Raw genomic sequence first — 14,895 nt, 5'->3', positions numbered from 1 at the left:
GGCTTCAATTTATAACTCCACTTTTTGTTTTTTAAATCACTTTAGTTTTTTCAGCTTCTCCACGTCTTTTTTACCATGCTTTTGTCCATACAGTTTCTCCCTATTGAATATTCTTTCACTGATACTTCAAATCTCAAGTGCAGTCCTAGTTTCCATAACTTTCATTACTAAAGCACACGATACTGCCTTCTTTTAGGCTCTCCCTTAAATATGCTAATCTATGCTCTTCTGTCACCATTTTTTTCTCTCTAGCTGAAATGTGAGCTCATACTGGGTGCTCAGGTAAGATTTCTATGCCCAGAATGGAACTACAGGTCTGAGAAAAAAACAGCTGTAAGTAATTTTAGGATGGGAACTAAGGAACCAGACTTGACCATGTTAAATTCTACAATGTCTGCTTAAATTGCCTAAGAAAACAGCATGTGGATCCACCTCATGTCTTTGTTCGTAGTTTTATGACAGTTGTATATGTACTCCTGAGCTCGACAACACAGCCTGCTCAGTTCTAAAAACAAATGTCACTCTGGTCCGCTAGCCCACAACCACTTAGAGAAGCAAGCCCAATGGCTATGATATTGTTTGTATCCAAACTCCGCCCCACTGGAATTTCCATTACCAAGACCTACGTTATCTATATTTAAGTGTGCACATGCACATCAAATCTCCATAACCACAGCTAAGTCCGTAAGACAAAGCTCTGGGTCCAAAATCACAGAAGGTAAAGGGAGAAGATAAGCACTCAGAATTTGGATGAAGGTAAGCCACTCATGAAACATCCTTGTCAAACTTCCCAGGCCTCTTGGACCTCCCTGCTGCTTCGGCTAGTCTCTTCATTGCTTCTACTGACACTAGGTATGTTCTCTCGGGTACCTCTGCTCCCGCTGCTCCTCCATTCCTAGTCTGCGATGCCTTCCCACCTCTGCTAGTGAAAGTCAGTTGGTGTATTATTGCCACTCAGCTGATTTTGACTCAGAGCGACCCCATGTGACAGAGCAGTGTTTCCTTGGCTGAAAGTTTTATTGGAGCAGATCATCAGATCTTTTCTCCTGTGGAGGTACTGGCAGGTTCAAATTGCCAGCAACTTTTAGGCTAACAGTGGCGTGCTTCAATTATTGTACCACCGGGACACACTAGTTAGTTTACATCATTGCAAACCAAGCCAAACATCATACTGTGAGAAAAACTACTAAATATTAAACCCATATGATATGAGTGCCATCGAGTCAATGCTGACTCATGGCGACGCCCTATGGGGTCAGACTGTAACTATTTATGGGACTAGAAAGCCCAGTCTTTCTCCCGTGGACCTGATGGTGGTTTCGATCTGCCAACCATGTGGATCGCAGTCCAATGCGTAACCACTACCACCACCAGGGCTCCCTCCCTATCCTGTCATAAATCCCCTAAAAGAAAAATAATCATTCTTGTGAATAAATTTAACATGGAAGTCATGAAATAACAAACTAGAACATATAAGATCCCAAACTTAAGATAGTTATACATATACAGTAGCAAAAAGATGAGAAGAAAAAGTATTAGAGTGACAAGGAATATTTCTAAAAAACAAAACATCTGAAAATCGAAAGAACCATTTTTAATATCCCTCTCTTTTAAATCTCATTCCTGGTATCTTCTCAGATTATTGTCCTTAATCATTTTCCTCTCTAATAAACTGGTAAACCTCAGAGTTTCTCACACACAATTTAGCGTCTGATTGTATGTTTTCACATACAGTTTATCTAATCCTGAATACTGTCTCCCCAAGTGGTCTGGGAGTTCCCAGAAGATAGACCCAGAATCTCCTCCTCACTTTTCCTCCAGAGTCCTACCCAGCCTACCTTCACGTCAGGCACCCAAAACACAAGACTGTGATTGATCTAGAAAGTGGCCCTCAACAAAGCCAGATAGAAAAAAAAGAGGACACCTTATGAGATAGATGTGAATTTTTATTGGGGAGGCCTTACCGCCATGACACACTTTGGGCACCGCCACACACCCTTCGGGATCTCAGGTAAAGGAGGCAGCAGGCAGAAGATGTGATAGTTATCATCACAGCCATCGCATAGCAAGAGCTTGTCATCTTCATCCCCTCGGGAACACATTCGGCATATGTACGACTCAATCTGCCAGGGGAGGGCAACAAAAATTCATTAGCCTCAACCCTTTCCAGCTTTCAATGATCAGGCTCCTGCAGATAGCACTCAGGGTCCACAGAGCTCACTATTAAAAACCCGCCATGCTTGCTGACTGGATCACTCATGGCCTCTGGGCAGATTATTTATACTAAGTCTGGAGTTCAACTGCAGATCTATGAGAGTACGTTCTTTATCACAGTCATTCCTTCAATAAACACTTGCTGAACACCTTGAACACCTGTGCGTTCAGCATTATGCTAGACTCTGTGGTCACAGAGATGTATAAGACATGGAATGGTATCTCGCCTTCTAAAGAGCATACATAACTCTAGACATACAGGTTCATAAAAACTTTAAAACCTGTATGGGAACTGCCAACGGCAGCCACAACAGCAGTCTACAGAAGGACACACTCAAATTGGTTTGGGATAAGGTGAGACAGATAGCCTTGAGAAAAGACTACTGAAAAGTAATATTTGATCCTGGTTGAAACCCAAAGGCAAACTGAAGTTTGGCAATGGGGTAGAAGAGCAGGGAGAAAGTCTTCATTCAAGACAGGAGAAAAAAAAGCAAGAATAAAGCATGGGAGAAATAAAAGCACAAATTATGTCATAAAGAAAATATTTATAAGTAGTTCAGTGTGACGATAGCTTAGGAGTGAGGTGGGCAGTGCTGGGGATGAAGGCTAGATATCAGCAGGGGAATGCACGGTAATGAGAAGCTGAGCCTTTATTCTAAAGCAATGAAGAGAGACTCTCCTCTGGACCCTTCCAGCACTTCGCATTGACAGTACTTGATCACCCTTTCATGCTTTTGGTTCACGTGAGTTGGCCTTGTTTCCCCACTTAGGTGAGCTACATGAAGGCAAAGCCCACCAAGTCCATTTCCTGCTTAATGCAACCTGCTCCGGTGCTGTGATAGGGAAAGCTTGTTGAAGAGATGAGAGTCAGGACTGGGTCCTTACAAACTGGGCATTGCTGTGGTTCCTCCTCAGCCTCATAGTCATCTTGGTGCAGGGCTCTGGGCTGTGACTCAGCTCCTCTTTGCTCTCCAGGAAGGTCTTGGGTGAGGATGACTCTACCTTCACATCCCCACCCGTCTCCTCCTTCACCACCACAGTGGGGGGACACTCAGGCCCTTCCTTATCTGGGAGAGAAAAGCAGTTCTTTAAAAGTATAAGTCCAGGATACTTACAGCCCTACCACCTCTTCCCAGGAGAATACATCCTTCATACTGCCTCCGCCAGTTAAAGTCTCACCTTTCTTCCGAAGAGTCTTATCCTTGGCCATGAGGCCCAGACCCATCATTTTGGGACCTGCCCCATAGATCTGTAGCTTCTTCAGCTCTGGGTTCTTTTCAATGTCTTCTTCTGTGGGTTCCGGCTAGAAAGAAAGAAGGCAATGTTATCAAGACTGCTATTTGGGCGGATTGCTCCTTCATAGTAGAACAAAAGCTCAAACAATGGATCACCTGGGCTTACGCCAGGGGTTGAAGCATAGACGGGCCAAGGCAAAAATTCAGAACTGTCTTTTGACACATGAGCTCTCTCTTCCAATCCTCTCTTAGAAAATAAGAAGAAAAAAATCTGTTTTCTCAATAGTTAAATGAGGACATTAACCGTTAATCTTCTAGTTGGGGGGAATTGGAGATAACATTTTTTTTAAAAACAAAAGCTAATAGTGTTTGGCATACAGTAAGCAATCTATAAATGGTAGTGACTAATATGATCTGCTAAATTACATGAGTCAGTGAGCCCAGGGACAGTGCCTGTCTTGTCCTCTGTTGGATCCCTAGTGCCTAAAAGACTGTCTGACACATAAGCCTCTGCCTGGAGTTAAGATATAGGTACAAAGACAAAGAAGAGCTTTACTCCTATGAGAAAAGTGAGTGGGGCAAGGACAGATATACAACCGATATTGTACTAAAAGATTAAGAGCCAGCTCAGACCCTCAGCTGGGAGTGGAGGAAAAAGAATGAAGGTAGACATGCTAACTCACTCAGAACTCAGAGAACTGACAAAAGAGATCATGGAACAGGGGACACAGCACCAGCCAGAGGGAAGAAACTCATTCCATCCCAAAAGCCCCAAGAGAGAAGGGAAGTACTCACATCAGGCTGCAGCCTCTTGGCCCGCCGGCCATAGCTGTTAAACTTGGAAGGCTGTACAGACTGTCGAAGGGGGATACTGTGTGGTTTGTATTCCTTGTCCTTCTCCTCGTTATCAAACGGACGTGTGTTGCACTGCTGGAGAAAGATGAGGGGTAAGAATCAGCGCATGAAACGCCAGCTCCCAACAGCATGGGCTTCCTTCTTATCCTCCCCAATGGCAACCAAAGCTGTGGTTCCGATCATCTAGCCCTGTTCAACTTGTCTCTCATTGACCCCAGCATACATTTTGGGAATTCTTCTCAGTGCCTTTGCTTATGTCACTCCTTCCAGTCACTTCCCCCAATAATTATCCACCCAACCAGCCCAGATCCATCATTACCCAGACCTTTCCATCCCCAAACATCTCTCTCCTCCTCTTGAATTTCTATCAGTTAAGGCCTTGTCTCATAATAGATAGCAAGCTGGCCGTAAAGGCCAGACAACTCCAGGACCTCTGACCCTCAGTGGTGTGGGAAGATTTTAAGCACCATTAATAAAAGGTAAAGTCTAGCACCCAGGTTTCTAGTCCACTGAGCCAGATGTATTAAGAATATGGAAATCTGTGTCTAGGGGGTAAAACCTTCCTCCACCAGCCTGGTATCCTTACCACAAGGTTGGCTCCAGACTGGTACATCTCATAGGGATACACAATGCGTTCATAGTGGGAGCGTAGCAGAGAGCCAATGTTTTTCCCTGGTGGGTAGTTGAGACGCTGGGCCACACGAGCCCATCGACGGTCCTTGCAGATGGCTTCATAACCACCTTCTTCCACCACAATCTGAAAGGACAAGCAGAAAAGGACAAAAATGTGTTGTGTACAAATACAAAAGGGAGTAAGCCTGTAGAAAAGGTGGCAAGGAGGACACTTGTAGCTCCTCACATTACTGGGGAGGGTAACCATCCTCCACCCAACCACCACCACCTGGTCATCAAGAGACACTAATTAGTTCTGATGATAGCTTGTATACTGCGAGGCTCTGCCCCTTCTAGTATAGTTCAGCAACCCAATATCCAAACCAAGGTGGGCTTCCCAGAATACCAAGGCTATTTGTGGGAGTGTGTGTTGAGGGGGATTGGGAGGGTGGGGAGAGGAGGAAATGGAGAAAATCCTGTTCTTACTTTGCTGAGGCTGTAGAGGTCCAAGATCCGTCGTTCTACATTGGGAATCTTTAAGGAGGAGCCCTGGATTTCCCAGAATTTTGCAATCTGGTCCAAGTAGTTCAGTTTCACTCTTGTCTGGGCCTGGGGAAGAAATGGCTCAAAGATGCTGGCCTCTTCCCTGGGATCTGACTCTTGTCTCTGGCCCTTCTCAGGAGGAAGAGAAAGGGTGCAGCCACATCCATATTTCTCAAGGCCTACCCCAATGAACTTGGTCCCAGGATCTAGGTCGGGGTGGAGAACGTCCAGCCCACAGGCCACAGAAGGTACATGAAATCATCAATACCAGCTTATATCACACTCCTCATCAAAGAGAAGCAATTACAGCCATCACATTAAGGGTGAATTAATTAAGTTCAAGTGGGTAACCGCCGCCCACCCCCCCCACCCCCCGCAAAAAAAAACCCCAGAATTTGTTTCAAAGCTATGTATTTAATTTTTTTGTTAACAAAACAACCATATCACCTTCAAAGTATTCTCCATTACATTTAGTACATTTGTCAAATCTGTGATTCCATTTTTGGAAACACGTTTCAAGTTCATTTGTTTGGATGGCTGACAGCACCTCTCTCATTTTTTTCTTCACCTCTTCTATGTTGTCAAATCACTGTCCTTTCAGGTCCCTCTTCATTCGTGGAAATAACATGAAGTGGCATGGAGAGAAGTCGGGTGATCAAGTTACGTGGGGCAAGAGAGGCATGCTGTTTTTTGCCAAAAACTGGAGCATTGAGATGGCTGCGTAAGCAGGTGCATTATGGTAATGGCAAAACCAGTCCCCCTGCAACAAATCAGGCCTTGTTACGCAATCTTTTCAGAACCTCTAAATAGAAAGCTCGATTAACAGTCTGACCTGGTGGAATCAACTCCAAATGCACTCTCCCCACTCACATAAAAACAAAAATGAAAACAAATGAGCATTGTCTTGATCTTTGATTTCACTTGATGAGCTATTTTTTTGATGGGGTCTTCCACTGGTTTGATATTTTCTTTCAGGGTCGTAAGAATAGCACCAAGTCTCCTCACCAGTGATGACCCTGGAAAAAAGTCTGAGGTCGCTTCAGAGCTGTTCTTTCAAAGCACGGCATGCTTCCACCCGAGGCATAAATTTCACACCAACCCTTCTCATTCCCCAATCTTCCATTACAATTCACTCCAAGAATAGTCCAGATAACTTCCCCATCTTTTCAGTGGTCCACTGTAGGTCTTGGAGCACAAGTGTGTGAATTTTGTCAACATTTTCATCCATTCAGGAAGTTGATGGACATCCAGAATGAGATTTGTCATCAATCAACATTTCACCTTTTTCGAAATGAGAAAATCACTCGTACACTTGAGTTTTTCCCACAGCGCTGTCCTTGTAAGCTGTGTTCAACATAACAGTTTCTGCAGCATTTTTCCAGAGCAGGAAATAAAATTTCATAGCCACACGCTGTTCTCTTAAATCAGCCATCACATAAAACAAGGTTCAAGGGTAATGGCTTTCAAGAAAAAAATAAAAACAAAAAACCTCACTGTGACCCGAGAGACCCTTCCCAGGCGATGCCACTGGGTGCACTAACTCAAAAGCTAGTTGCTCAATGCTTCAATAGCAGGAAAAATGTGTACTATGAAAGTTCCGTTCTGTCCAGCACCATTCTGTTGGGGAGGGGGTGGGGGGTACTCCCTTATATGTTTGACCAGTATGGTCCATGAATGATGTTATAAATACCTACAATGGCCCTTGGTAGAAAAAAGGTTTCCTATCTCTGCTCTAGGTAGTCATATCCCCACAGATTCTCTTACTTCTGGCACCTTCTATTCAACCAGATAAACCCAAATCCGCAAAACGGAAGAGGGCACAACACTCAAAGCTTTGTAGACTTTCTCTCTCAATCTCCTTGACAAGGTTGAATGAGTATTATCACCTCTTTTAGAGATAAGGAAACAGACTCAAAAAGTTATGTCACATATCATGTACTAGGAGCGCTGGGTGTCAAATCCTTTTTTGAAGTTTTGGATTTTTTGCTGTATTAGCAAATCAGTTTCATACTCTGGATTCCTGTTCTATGATTCTAAAAGGATGCTAAAATAACTGCCCAAGCCACTTACCTCAAAGGAGTGGACTTAACGAGAGGAATATTGAAGTTTCTCTGGGAACTTTAAAATTCTATCTATGCTCTAGGCATGCTTTAGAGAACGAAGGCACCGAAAGAACACACTCATCTCTCTGACGTACCATGAACTTGGTTCACGGTGGCTGAATGAAACAGTTTTCAATGTCACAAATGCAAAACAAAACACCACCGAAGATCTCTTTCTAGAAACGACCTATGGCTCCTAAGCTTTGAGAACATTTAAGAGTCTAGAAACCCTTCTCCTTATACCTTAGCCCTTAGTTTTCTGGCCACGGCCTAATCTCTGTTCTCTTCTCATTAGCCAGCTCTCTCTAGAAAGCTTCAGTCTTACATCTTGCCCTAACTGTATGTCTATTTCTCTATGGAATTTGCGCTATCAGAAATCACTTCAATCCTGACAAAAAAAAAAACAGGATCTAGGACTGACTAGAACAGGGGTTCCAGACAGACTCTACAACAGTAGTTCTCCGTGTGGGGTAATTTTGTCCCCTAAGGTGATGTCTGGTGACAGTTTAGGTTCTCATAACTCAGAGAGGGTGATACTGACATCTAACAGGTCAGGTCCTTACAACAAAGAATTACTGTACATACTCATGTATAAACTGAGTTTTTCTGCACATTTTTAATGCAGCTTTAGTGGTAAACTTAGGTGCCTCAGCTGATATTCAAGTCAGCTTATACTCGAGTATACACGTTAACTAGCCCAAAATGTCAAATACTGAGTCAAGTCTGAGAAACTCTAGTCTAGAACAAAGAAGTTCTTGAGTCATGAGTATTTTCAGCTAGGCCTAATTTAACGCTCAACTTCCAGCCCTCCCTGTGTTTCCAGAACATTTACTAAGGCTTGTGGATACATAATAATCAACGAGGCAGAAGGTGGGAACATTTCTTCTAAACTGTATCTTCCAAAGAAAGCTCTAGAACCTTTCCTGAAACTAGACACTCTCATTACCTCAGGGCATTCTTAAGCCCTTGGTGGAGAACCTCACAAAGGGCTTAGACTTCCTAGAAAGAGAAAAGGCAAACACTACCTGTCTGACCTTCTGCCCAAATTTTTAACTATCTAAGCCTCTACACAGGCCAGTTCTTGTGTTGTCCTTACCAACTATCGCAACTCCTATCTTTCCAAACAACACAGAAAGAAAGTAGAAAGCAGAGGGTTATGGATGAATTGGGACAAATGAAGCTATATTCGGCTGGCCTAGCAAGAAAAAGGATCTTCAGAGCACCTTTATTTCCCTTTTGTTGACTCAAGTAGTTGACAGAAAAGCTTCAGAAATAGCAAACTTTTGTTCACATAAACTCTCACTACTGCTCTTGATCATATTCAGATCTGTGAAATTTTCTTCACACCCTAGGTACACAAAAGAGATGCAATTTCGAAAATAGGAGAGAGAATAAAGGTATACGACTTTAGCCAGGGAGAGTATGAAAGAAGTGGGATGATAATTGAAGTATTTATTCATTCTCTCCGCCCTACCACCAGGTCTTCTTACCTCTAGTTCATTAAGCCTCTGGATCCGGGGAGTAAACCTGAAGTTGTCCACTTCTACAGCAAAGGGTGGCTGCCAGTCCTGAAAGGGCAGAGAGGAGAAAGGAATTTGGATTTTTCTAGCATGGTGCAAAACCAAAGGGCACCAAAAACAGCTCAGCATCCCATTCATACCTTCCCAGACTTCTAGCTATTCCAGACTCTGGAAAAAGCTCAACACAGAACTTACAACAGGACCTGACAGTTCCTCAAGATTATATTCGATGCTCCATGCATATACCCTGGAAAATTTCTCCCAAGAGTAGAATGCTAAAACTTTAAGAAACAGAGATGTCCACCCCTGTGCCACCTGGGTTGGGGCTTATGAGCCCCACCCCACCCCTATACCCACATTAATCCTTTATCTTCTAGGTAGGAGCTGTCATGACACTTATTCTAGGCGTACTGGGAAGCACACAAAATCTGCAGCCAGTCCTGGATTCATGTTCTAGGTCTACTACTTACTACCAGCTATAGGATTTTACCTTTCTGAACTTGTTTTCCCATTGATAAGGTAGGAAGATGAACTCTTGCCCTGGCTTCCAAATGAAAATTTTATTTAGAGGCATCATTATTAAGAGTGGACATGTAGGGTAGCTCAGTTCCAATTTTGGTAGAATTTAAAAATATGGGCCTTTAATATCTGTTCTCGCAGTTTAAAGGGCCTGAGGCAGATAGATACTGCAGGGAAAAACAAGGAACCGGGAACAAGAATCTACAGCACTCACCAGATCTGGAAGAGTTCTTGTGAGGGTCTCTCTCATGTACCTGCCACGTACAGGAAGGGGACGAAGCAGAGGAGTGGGAGTGCCAAGCATGCTGGGATGCCCGAGTGTGGCAGAACAAAATGGGAGGATTTGGGGGGTGGAGGGAAGTAAGGGAAAAAAACGTGGCTCTTGACAAATTAGAACTTGTTTTGTCTTGCCCAAGGATAGCTTTAGAGTCTCCTCCCCAATTCTGATCAGTTGAAGCGAGAGACGTAAGAGTAACCTAGACCAGTATCCTCATTTTCTAAATGAAGTAGAGGTCCCAGACAAGAAAGGTGACTTCCCTAAAATCACATGCAGAGTTAGTGGTAAAGATTAGAACCCACATCTTCTGACCTGCAGTCTAAGGTGCTTTGCACTACAACAGTCAGTAATCATATCTGCATAGTCGTGTGCATGCATGTACACACAAGCCAGGGAATAGAATAAAAAAGCTTTTGTTCACTTTCCTACACACACACAGTTTTAGAAGAGGCCAGACAACTCACATTTACATGCACATATACTCTTCCCCTAACCTGAAGCAGGCAGAAAATGCCTGGTGCACAGTGAAAACAGGGGTGCGAAAAAATAAAAAGTTAAAAGGGCATGGCTCAAACCCAAACTCCCCAAAGAGCTCCATGTCTTCTTCCCATCGGAGGTGGGTTACTCCTGGGCTGATAATCAAGGTAAACAGGTGCTTGAACTAAAAACTACAGACACCCTTATTTTCTGCTGAATCAGGTTCTGAACAAGAATAAGCACAACATCAAGCAACTTGCTACAGGAAATGGCAGAACTGGGATTTCTAGAGGAGTTGTGGGTGCAGCAGACAGCTAGGGAAGGTCCAGCAACCCTTCCATCCTGGGACCTATATGCTCCTTCACCTGTCTTTTAGATCCACAATGTTATCTATCAAATATTCAGTACTAACAGGATAAAAAGGTGAGCTACCTGATACAGGATGCAAGGACCAATCAGCTTGAGAATGAGATGAATCCCAGGCCTACTCCAACGTACCAACAGTCTCCTCCCACTTATTTTCCTCAGGCATAGCAGTCACCTGCCTAGCAAGTCAGATTCCAAACCTCCTTTCCAAAGGCAAATCTCCAATTCCCAAGTGCTCATCTGCCACAGGCTCCCACTCTGGGCTCAAACACCATCTTAGTGAATTTCAAGTTTCAGTCAGAAGGTCCAGCTGCCTGAAAGAATAACCCCAAAGGAGGAGGGGAAGGAGAGGAAGAAAAGAAAAAGGAAAAAAGAACAAAAACAGAGACCCAGATCTCAGGAGGAAGCAAACTGCAGAGGTAGAGAAGCTAAACAAAGGATAGCCCCCTGCTGGCCACACACACCTGAACATGTTGCTTGCTTTTCCCCTTCCTGGTTCCCCAAGGCAGGGCAACACCACTAGTAGGAAACCAGCCTGCCCAGTTGTATCTAACACAGAAAAAAAGGGAACATAGGTCTCAACTATGCCAGATATGCCTCTTTCTTACAGGCCCGTCCAAACGGACATCAGAGTGCCTCCAGTCTTCCCCTTCTGCTAGCCTTCTTTACCTCTTGATACTGCCACTCCCGTAGCAAGAGCAGGATACCTCAGAGGTCTGTGGGCAGGCTCCAACACCTCCCAAAGGATCCATATGAAATTAGCCAAGGTCTGTGGCTGAGTACTACAAAGCACCAAGTTGGAAAAGGAGGCCTGTGGTTGTCCTTCGGTGAAAGTGAGGCATCCCATTCATCTGGAGGCACATCACTCAAAAACACCTATTCTAGCCAAATTAATTCCTGTCGTTGGAATCCCAAGTGATCACGGAACATCATAAGAAGGAGTTTCAAAAAGTTCATAGAAAAATTCCATTGCTTTTATTTTTCCACCAACTTTTTGAAGCCCCCTTGTATACTGTCATTTCTTTCATGCTGGCAAGACATCAGCGTGTCCTAGCCTTTGGGGAACTTCAGGCCTGAAGCCAGGCCTAGTTTACACCCTTAGTTGCTGACCTCTGGGAACCAGGTGGTCCAAGGACACCAACTTCCATAGCTCCATTCTGTTTCTTGGAGCCCAAAATGCACTATGCTCTGGGACCTCCTACATACTGTATCCTACCTCCAAGTTGATTGGTCCAAGCAACTCTGTAGGAAGTATGTGTGGGTGTGGGTGGAGAACAGGGCGGTGATGTACAGAAAAAGGCCTAACAATGCTGACAACTCTGATTAGGAAAGGAGATAATTCCCTGAACCCATCTAAGGGAAAAGGTCTGGGACTGACTGGTCCAACAGTCAGTCACAGGCCTGGCAGGTGAGTAAATGAGTCAACCCACATAGGGGCAAATCAATGACCACATCAAACATCTTCACAGTCACGATAATTACCACTTATCTAGTGCTTACCTCACACAGATGCTACCTAGTTTAATCGAGTCCTCCTAATAGCCATTCAAAGAACATGATACTCAGTTCCAGGCTCAGAAAGAGTATGCTACTTGCCCAAGGTCACACAGCTGGTAAGTAGTTTTGAACTCAGGTCTGTCTCTCTTCAAAGTTGTGATCTTTCAATACATCACGCTGTCTTCCTTGAGAGAAGTGGTGATAGTAGATGTGAAAAGTCTATTTATTTAGCATAGCCCTGACCTGGGTACTAAGGAATAACTATCAGAGGTGCGGGATGCCTCTGAATTCTCTCCCGTCCACTAGGCGTCCCTGTCTTGAATCCTATATGGAATGTGAAGACCGGGGGTAAGGGTGTGCCTCTGACCCAGGTAGCTGTGAACCTCACACAAGCATTCTTCGACCCGGGCAGCATCCAAAACGACCCCAGCATGCCCTCCACCTGCTCCCTCCCACCCATCGCCGGCCTCAACGCCGGCGACCACTGACCCAGGCTCTTACCGCGGGTGGGCGGATCTTGCAAATGCCCGATTTCTCGGCGATGGGCCTGATTTTCGCGATGTAGCCAAGCGGGTCTCGGAACTCGGCCCAGCTAGGTTCGAACACCGGGCACTCCGGCGGCGGTAGGAAGTCGTCGGACCCTGGCTCCATGGTGGGCCCTAGGGCTGGGATCGGGAGGTCTCGGGCCGTCCTTAAGGACTCATAGCGCCCCCGATGTCTGAGGCCGAGGCACAGCTCGGATACTAGGCCCTAAGCAGGGCGGCCGCCACCCGCTGAGGACTTGGTGACGTGTGACTGCGGTGCTCTGGGAGTCTCAGGCTGCTGCTGTTGCCACAGCCACTTCGTCCGCTCCTTTCCTTCCAAAGTGTGCCACTGCCTCCCAACTACCGCAGGCTTCACTGCCAGTTACCTCCTAGCCGCCACGGCCTTCATCGCTGCCGCAGCCATCTTAGTTTGTCAGCGTCTCCCCCTCCCCCTCCCTCACCACAACAAACCAGATCCCTCCGCAGTATGGTTCTCCTAACTTCGTAGACCTTGCATCAGACAAAACCATAAGAAGCCCTTATCCCCTGGATAACAAGCTGAAGAGGCTTGCGTGAGTTCCCTAGGTGGAAGCGGGAACTCAAAAGCACCGTCCCAACTGAGAGAAAATAGTCCACCACAGCGGCGGAGGAGCAAGACTGTAATGGGTCTGGGATCTTTTTTCCGGATGGGTCGGTGGTGCACGTTTAAAGGCCAGTGGTGCGCATGCGCGTTATTGAGGGAGACCGGAAGAGGAGCTGTGTCTGTGAGAAATTGGCACCCCCTGGTGGATCTCAACTCAGCAGCATTCCCCGCCCTAAATTCTTGCTCTTTTTTCCCAGGTATGTCTGCTTTGGGTTACGAAAGTCAGTCTCTGGTGTCTGATTGCAAGAGACCCCTTCTAGTGGCCCCAGACAACTTTGGGGCTTTGAAATTCCAAAAGAAGTAGGAGAGGAAGCTGATTACGACTCGACGATTGTGGATACTTTTAGAATCCTAGGTCCTAAGGACAGAAAGGAAGTATTTATTTGTCCTTCAAGGTCATGTAGAAGCCTCAGACAGGGGTTCTTAGCCCAAAGAGCCATTGAGAATTAGCATTTTAACGAATACTGCCAACTGCTCTGTTTTGTACTTTTATGGTGTGTGTACTCCTACAAAATAAGCCTGGATATATAAATCCAGGAGCTCAAGTGGCGTAGTGGGTACTCATTAGTTCGAAAACCACCAGCAGCTCTGGGGAGACAGTCTGGGAATTTCTAAGAGGGCAGTTCTACCCCGCCCTACAGAGTTGCCATGAGTCGGCATTGACTCGATGGCAGTGCGTTTGGTTTGGCAGTGAGTTTGGTTTGGTATATATATTTTAAACCATGAAATTGTATAGCAGCAGGATATTTATTTATCCATTACCTACCAGTGTCTGGAGTCCCTAGTGCGATTGGTAAAAGAAAGCACTCAATGCCTACAAGTTTGGAGGTTAGGAGTTCACACAGAGGCACCTAACAAACTACTTCCAAAATGTATTCTAACACACATGGGATAGCCATGACTCCGATCTGACTCTACAGCAACTGGGTTTGGTTTTGTTTTTCACCAATGCCGCCTACATGAAACAAAGCCTATAGTGTGCTTATCAAATCTATCTATGTCTATTGACTATTTGGAGCCCTGGTAGCTTAGTAGTTATGCGCTTATCAAATCTATCTATGTCTATTGACTATTTGGAGCCCTGGTAGCTTAGTATTTATGCATTGGTCTTTGATCCACCACGTCAGTAGTTTGAAGCCATCAGCTGCTCTGTGGGAGATGGAGCTTTCTATTCCAGTTTCTACTACAGTTACTGGTGGGTTTTGGGTTTTCACTTTGTCTACGCTCCTTCATGTCAATTTTGTTGCTTGTTTTTGAACTTCTGATACCTATTTCTGTAAACACCAGTAAGATAATTGGACGGAAACTTCACGGAAATTCACAGGGACAGGTCTACCCTGCCTCATAGGCTCATTACGGGTTGGTATCAACTCAATGGCAGTGAGTTTGAGTTTTATTTATTATTATTTTAATCATTTTATCGGGGCTCGTACAGCTCTTATCACAAATCATACATCTATTGTGTCAAGCACATTTGTACATATCATTTTCAAAACATTTTCTTTCTACTT

General features: G+C 44.8%; 1 protein-coding gene across 5 annotated transcripts in view; it reads right to left on the bottom strand.

Annotated features, from left to right (window-relative positions):
• KDM5C (lysine demethylase 5C) overlaps positions 1–13,164 on the bottom strand; it is a 43,097-nt gene extending 29,933 nt beyond the window's left edge. For 3 of the 5 annotated variants that reach the window (XM_045288281.1, XM_045288279.1, XM_004713132.2), the window contains exons 1-8: positions 12,719–13,164; positions 9,052–9,129; positions 5,403–5,525; positions 4,891–5,061; positions 4,245–4,379; positions 3,394–3,517; positions 3,100–3,281; positions 1,965–2,123 (exon numbers count right to left, since the gene is read on the bottom strand). In XM_045288281.1, the coding sequence (XP_045144216.1) occupies positions 1,965–2,123; positions 3,100–3,281; positions 3,394–3,517; positions 4,245–4,379; positions 4,891–5,061; positions 5,403–5,525; positions 9,052–9,129; positions 12,719–12,868 (1,122 nt within the window). In that variant the 5' untranslated portion in view covers positions 12,869–13,164. The remainder of the gene's footprint in view (positions 1–1,964; positions 2,124–3,099; positions 3,282–3,393; positions 3,518–4,244; positions 4,380–4,890; positions 5,062–5,402; positions 5,526–9,051; positions 9,130–12,718) is intronic. The other 2 variants (XM_045288280.1, XM_013007364.2) reach the window with 1 other exon arrangement.
• Positions 13,165–14,895: the final 1,731 nt, after the last annotated feature.

This window comes from Echinops telfairi, unplaced genomic scaffold (assembly GCF_000313985.2).
Source record: "Echinops telfairi isolate 266 unplaced genomic scaffold, ASM31398v2 ScPeMD7_19;HRSCAF=73, whole genome shotgun sequence".
In the NCBI taxonomy this organism is placed as follows: Eukaryota; Metazoa; Chordata; class Mammalia; order Afrosoricida; family Tenrecidae; genus Echinops; species Echinops telfairi.
Note: the sequence above shows the minus strand (reverse complement) of the source record. Positions and strands in the feature narration are given on the sequence as shown.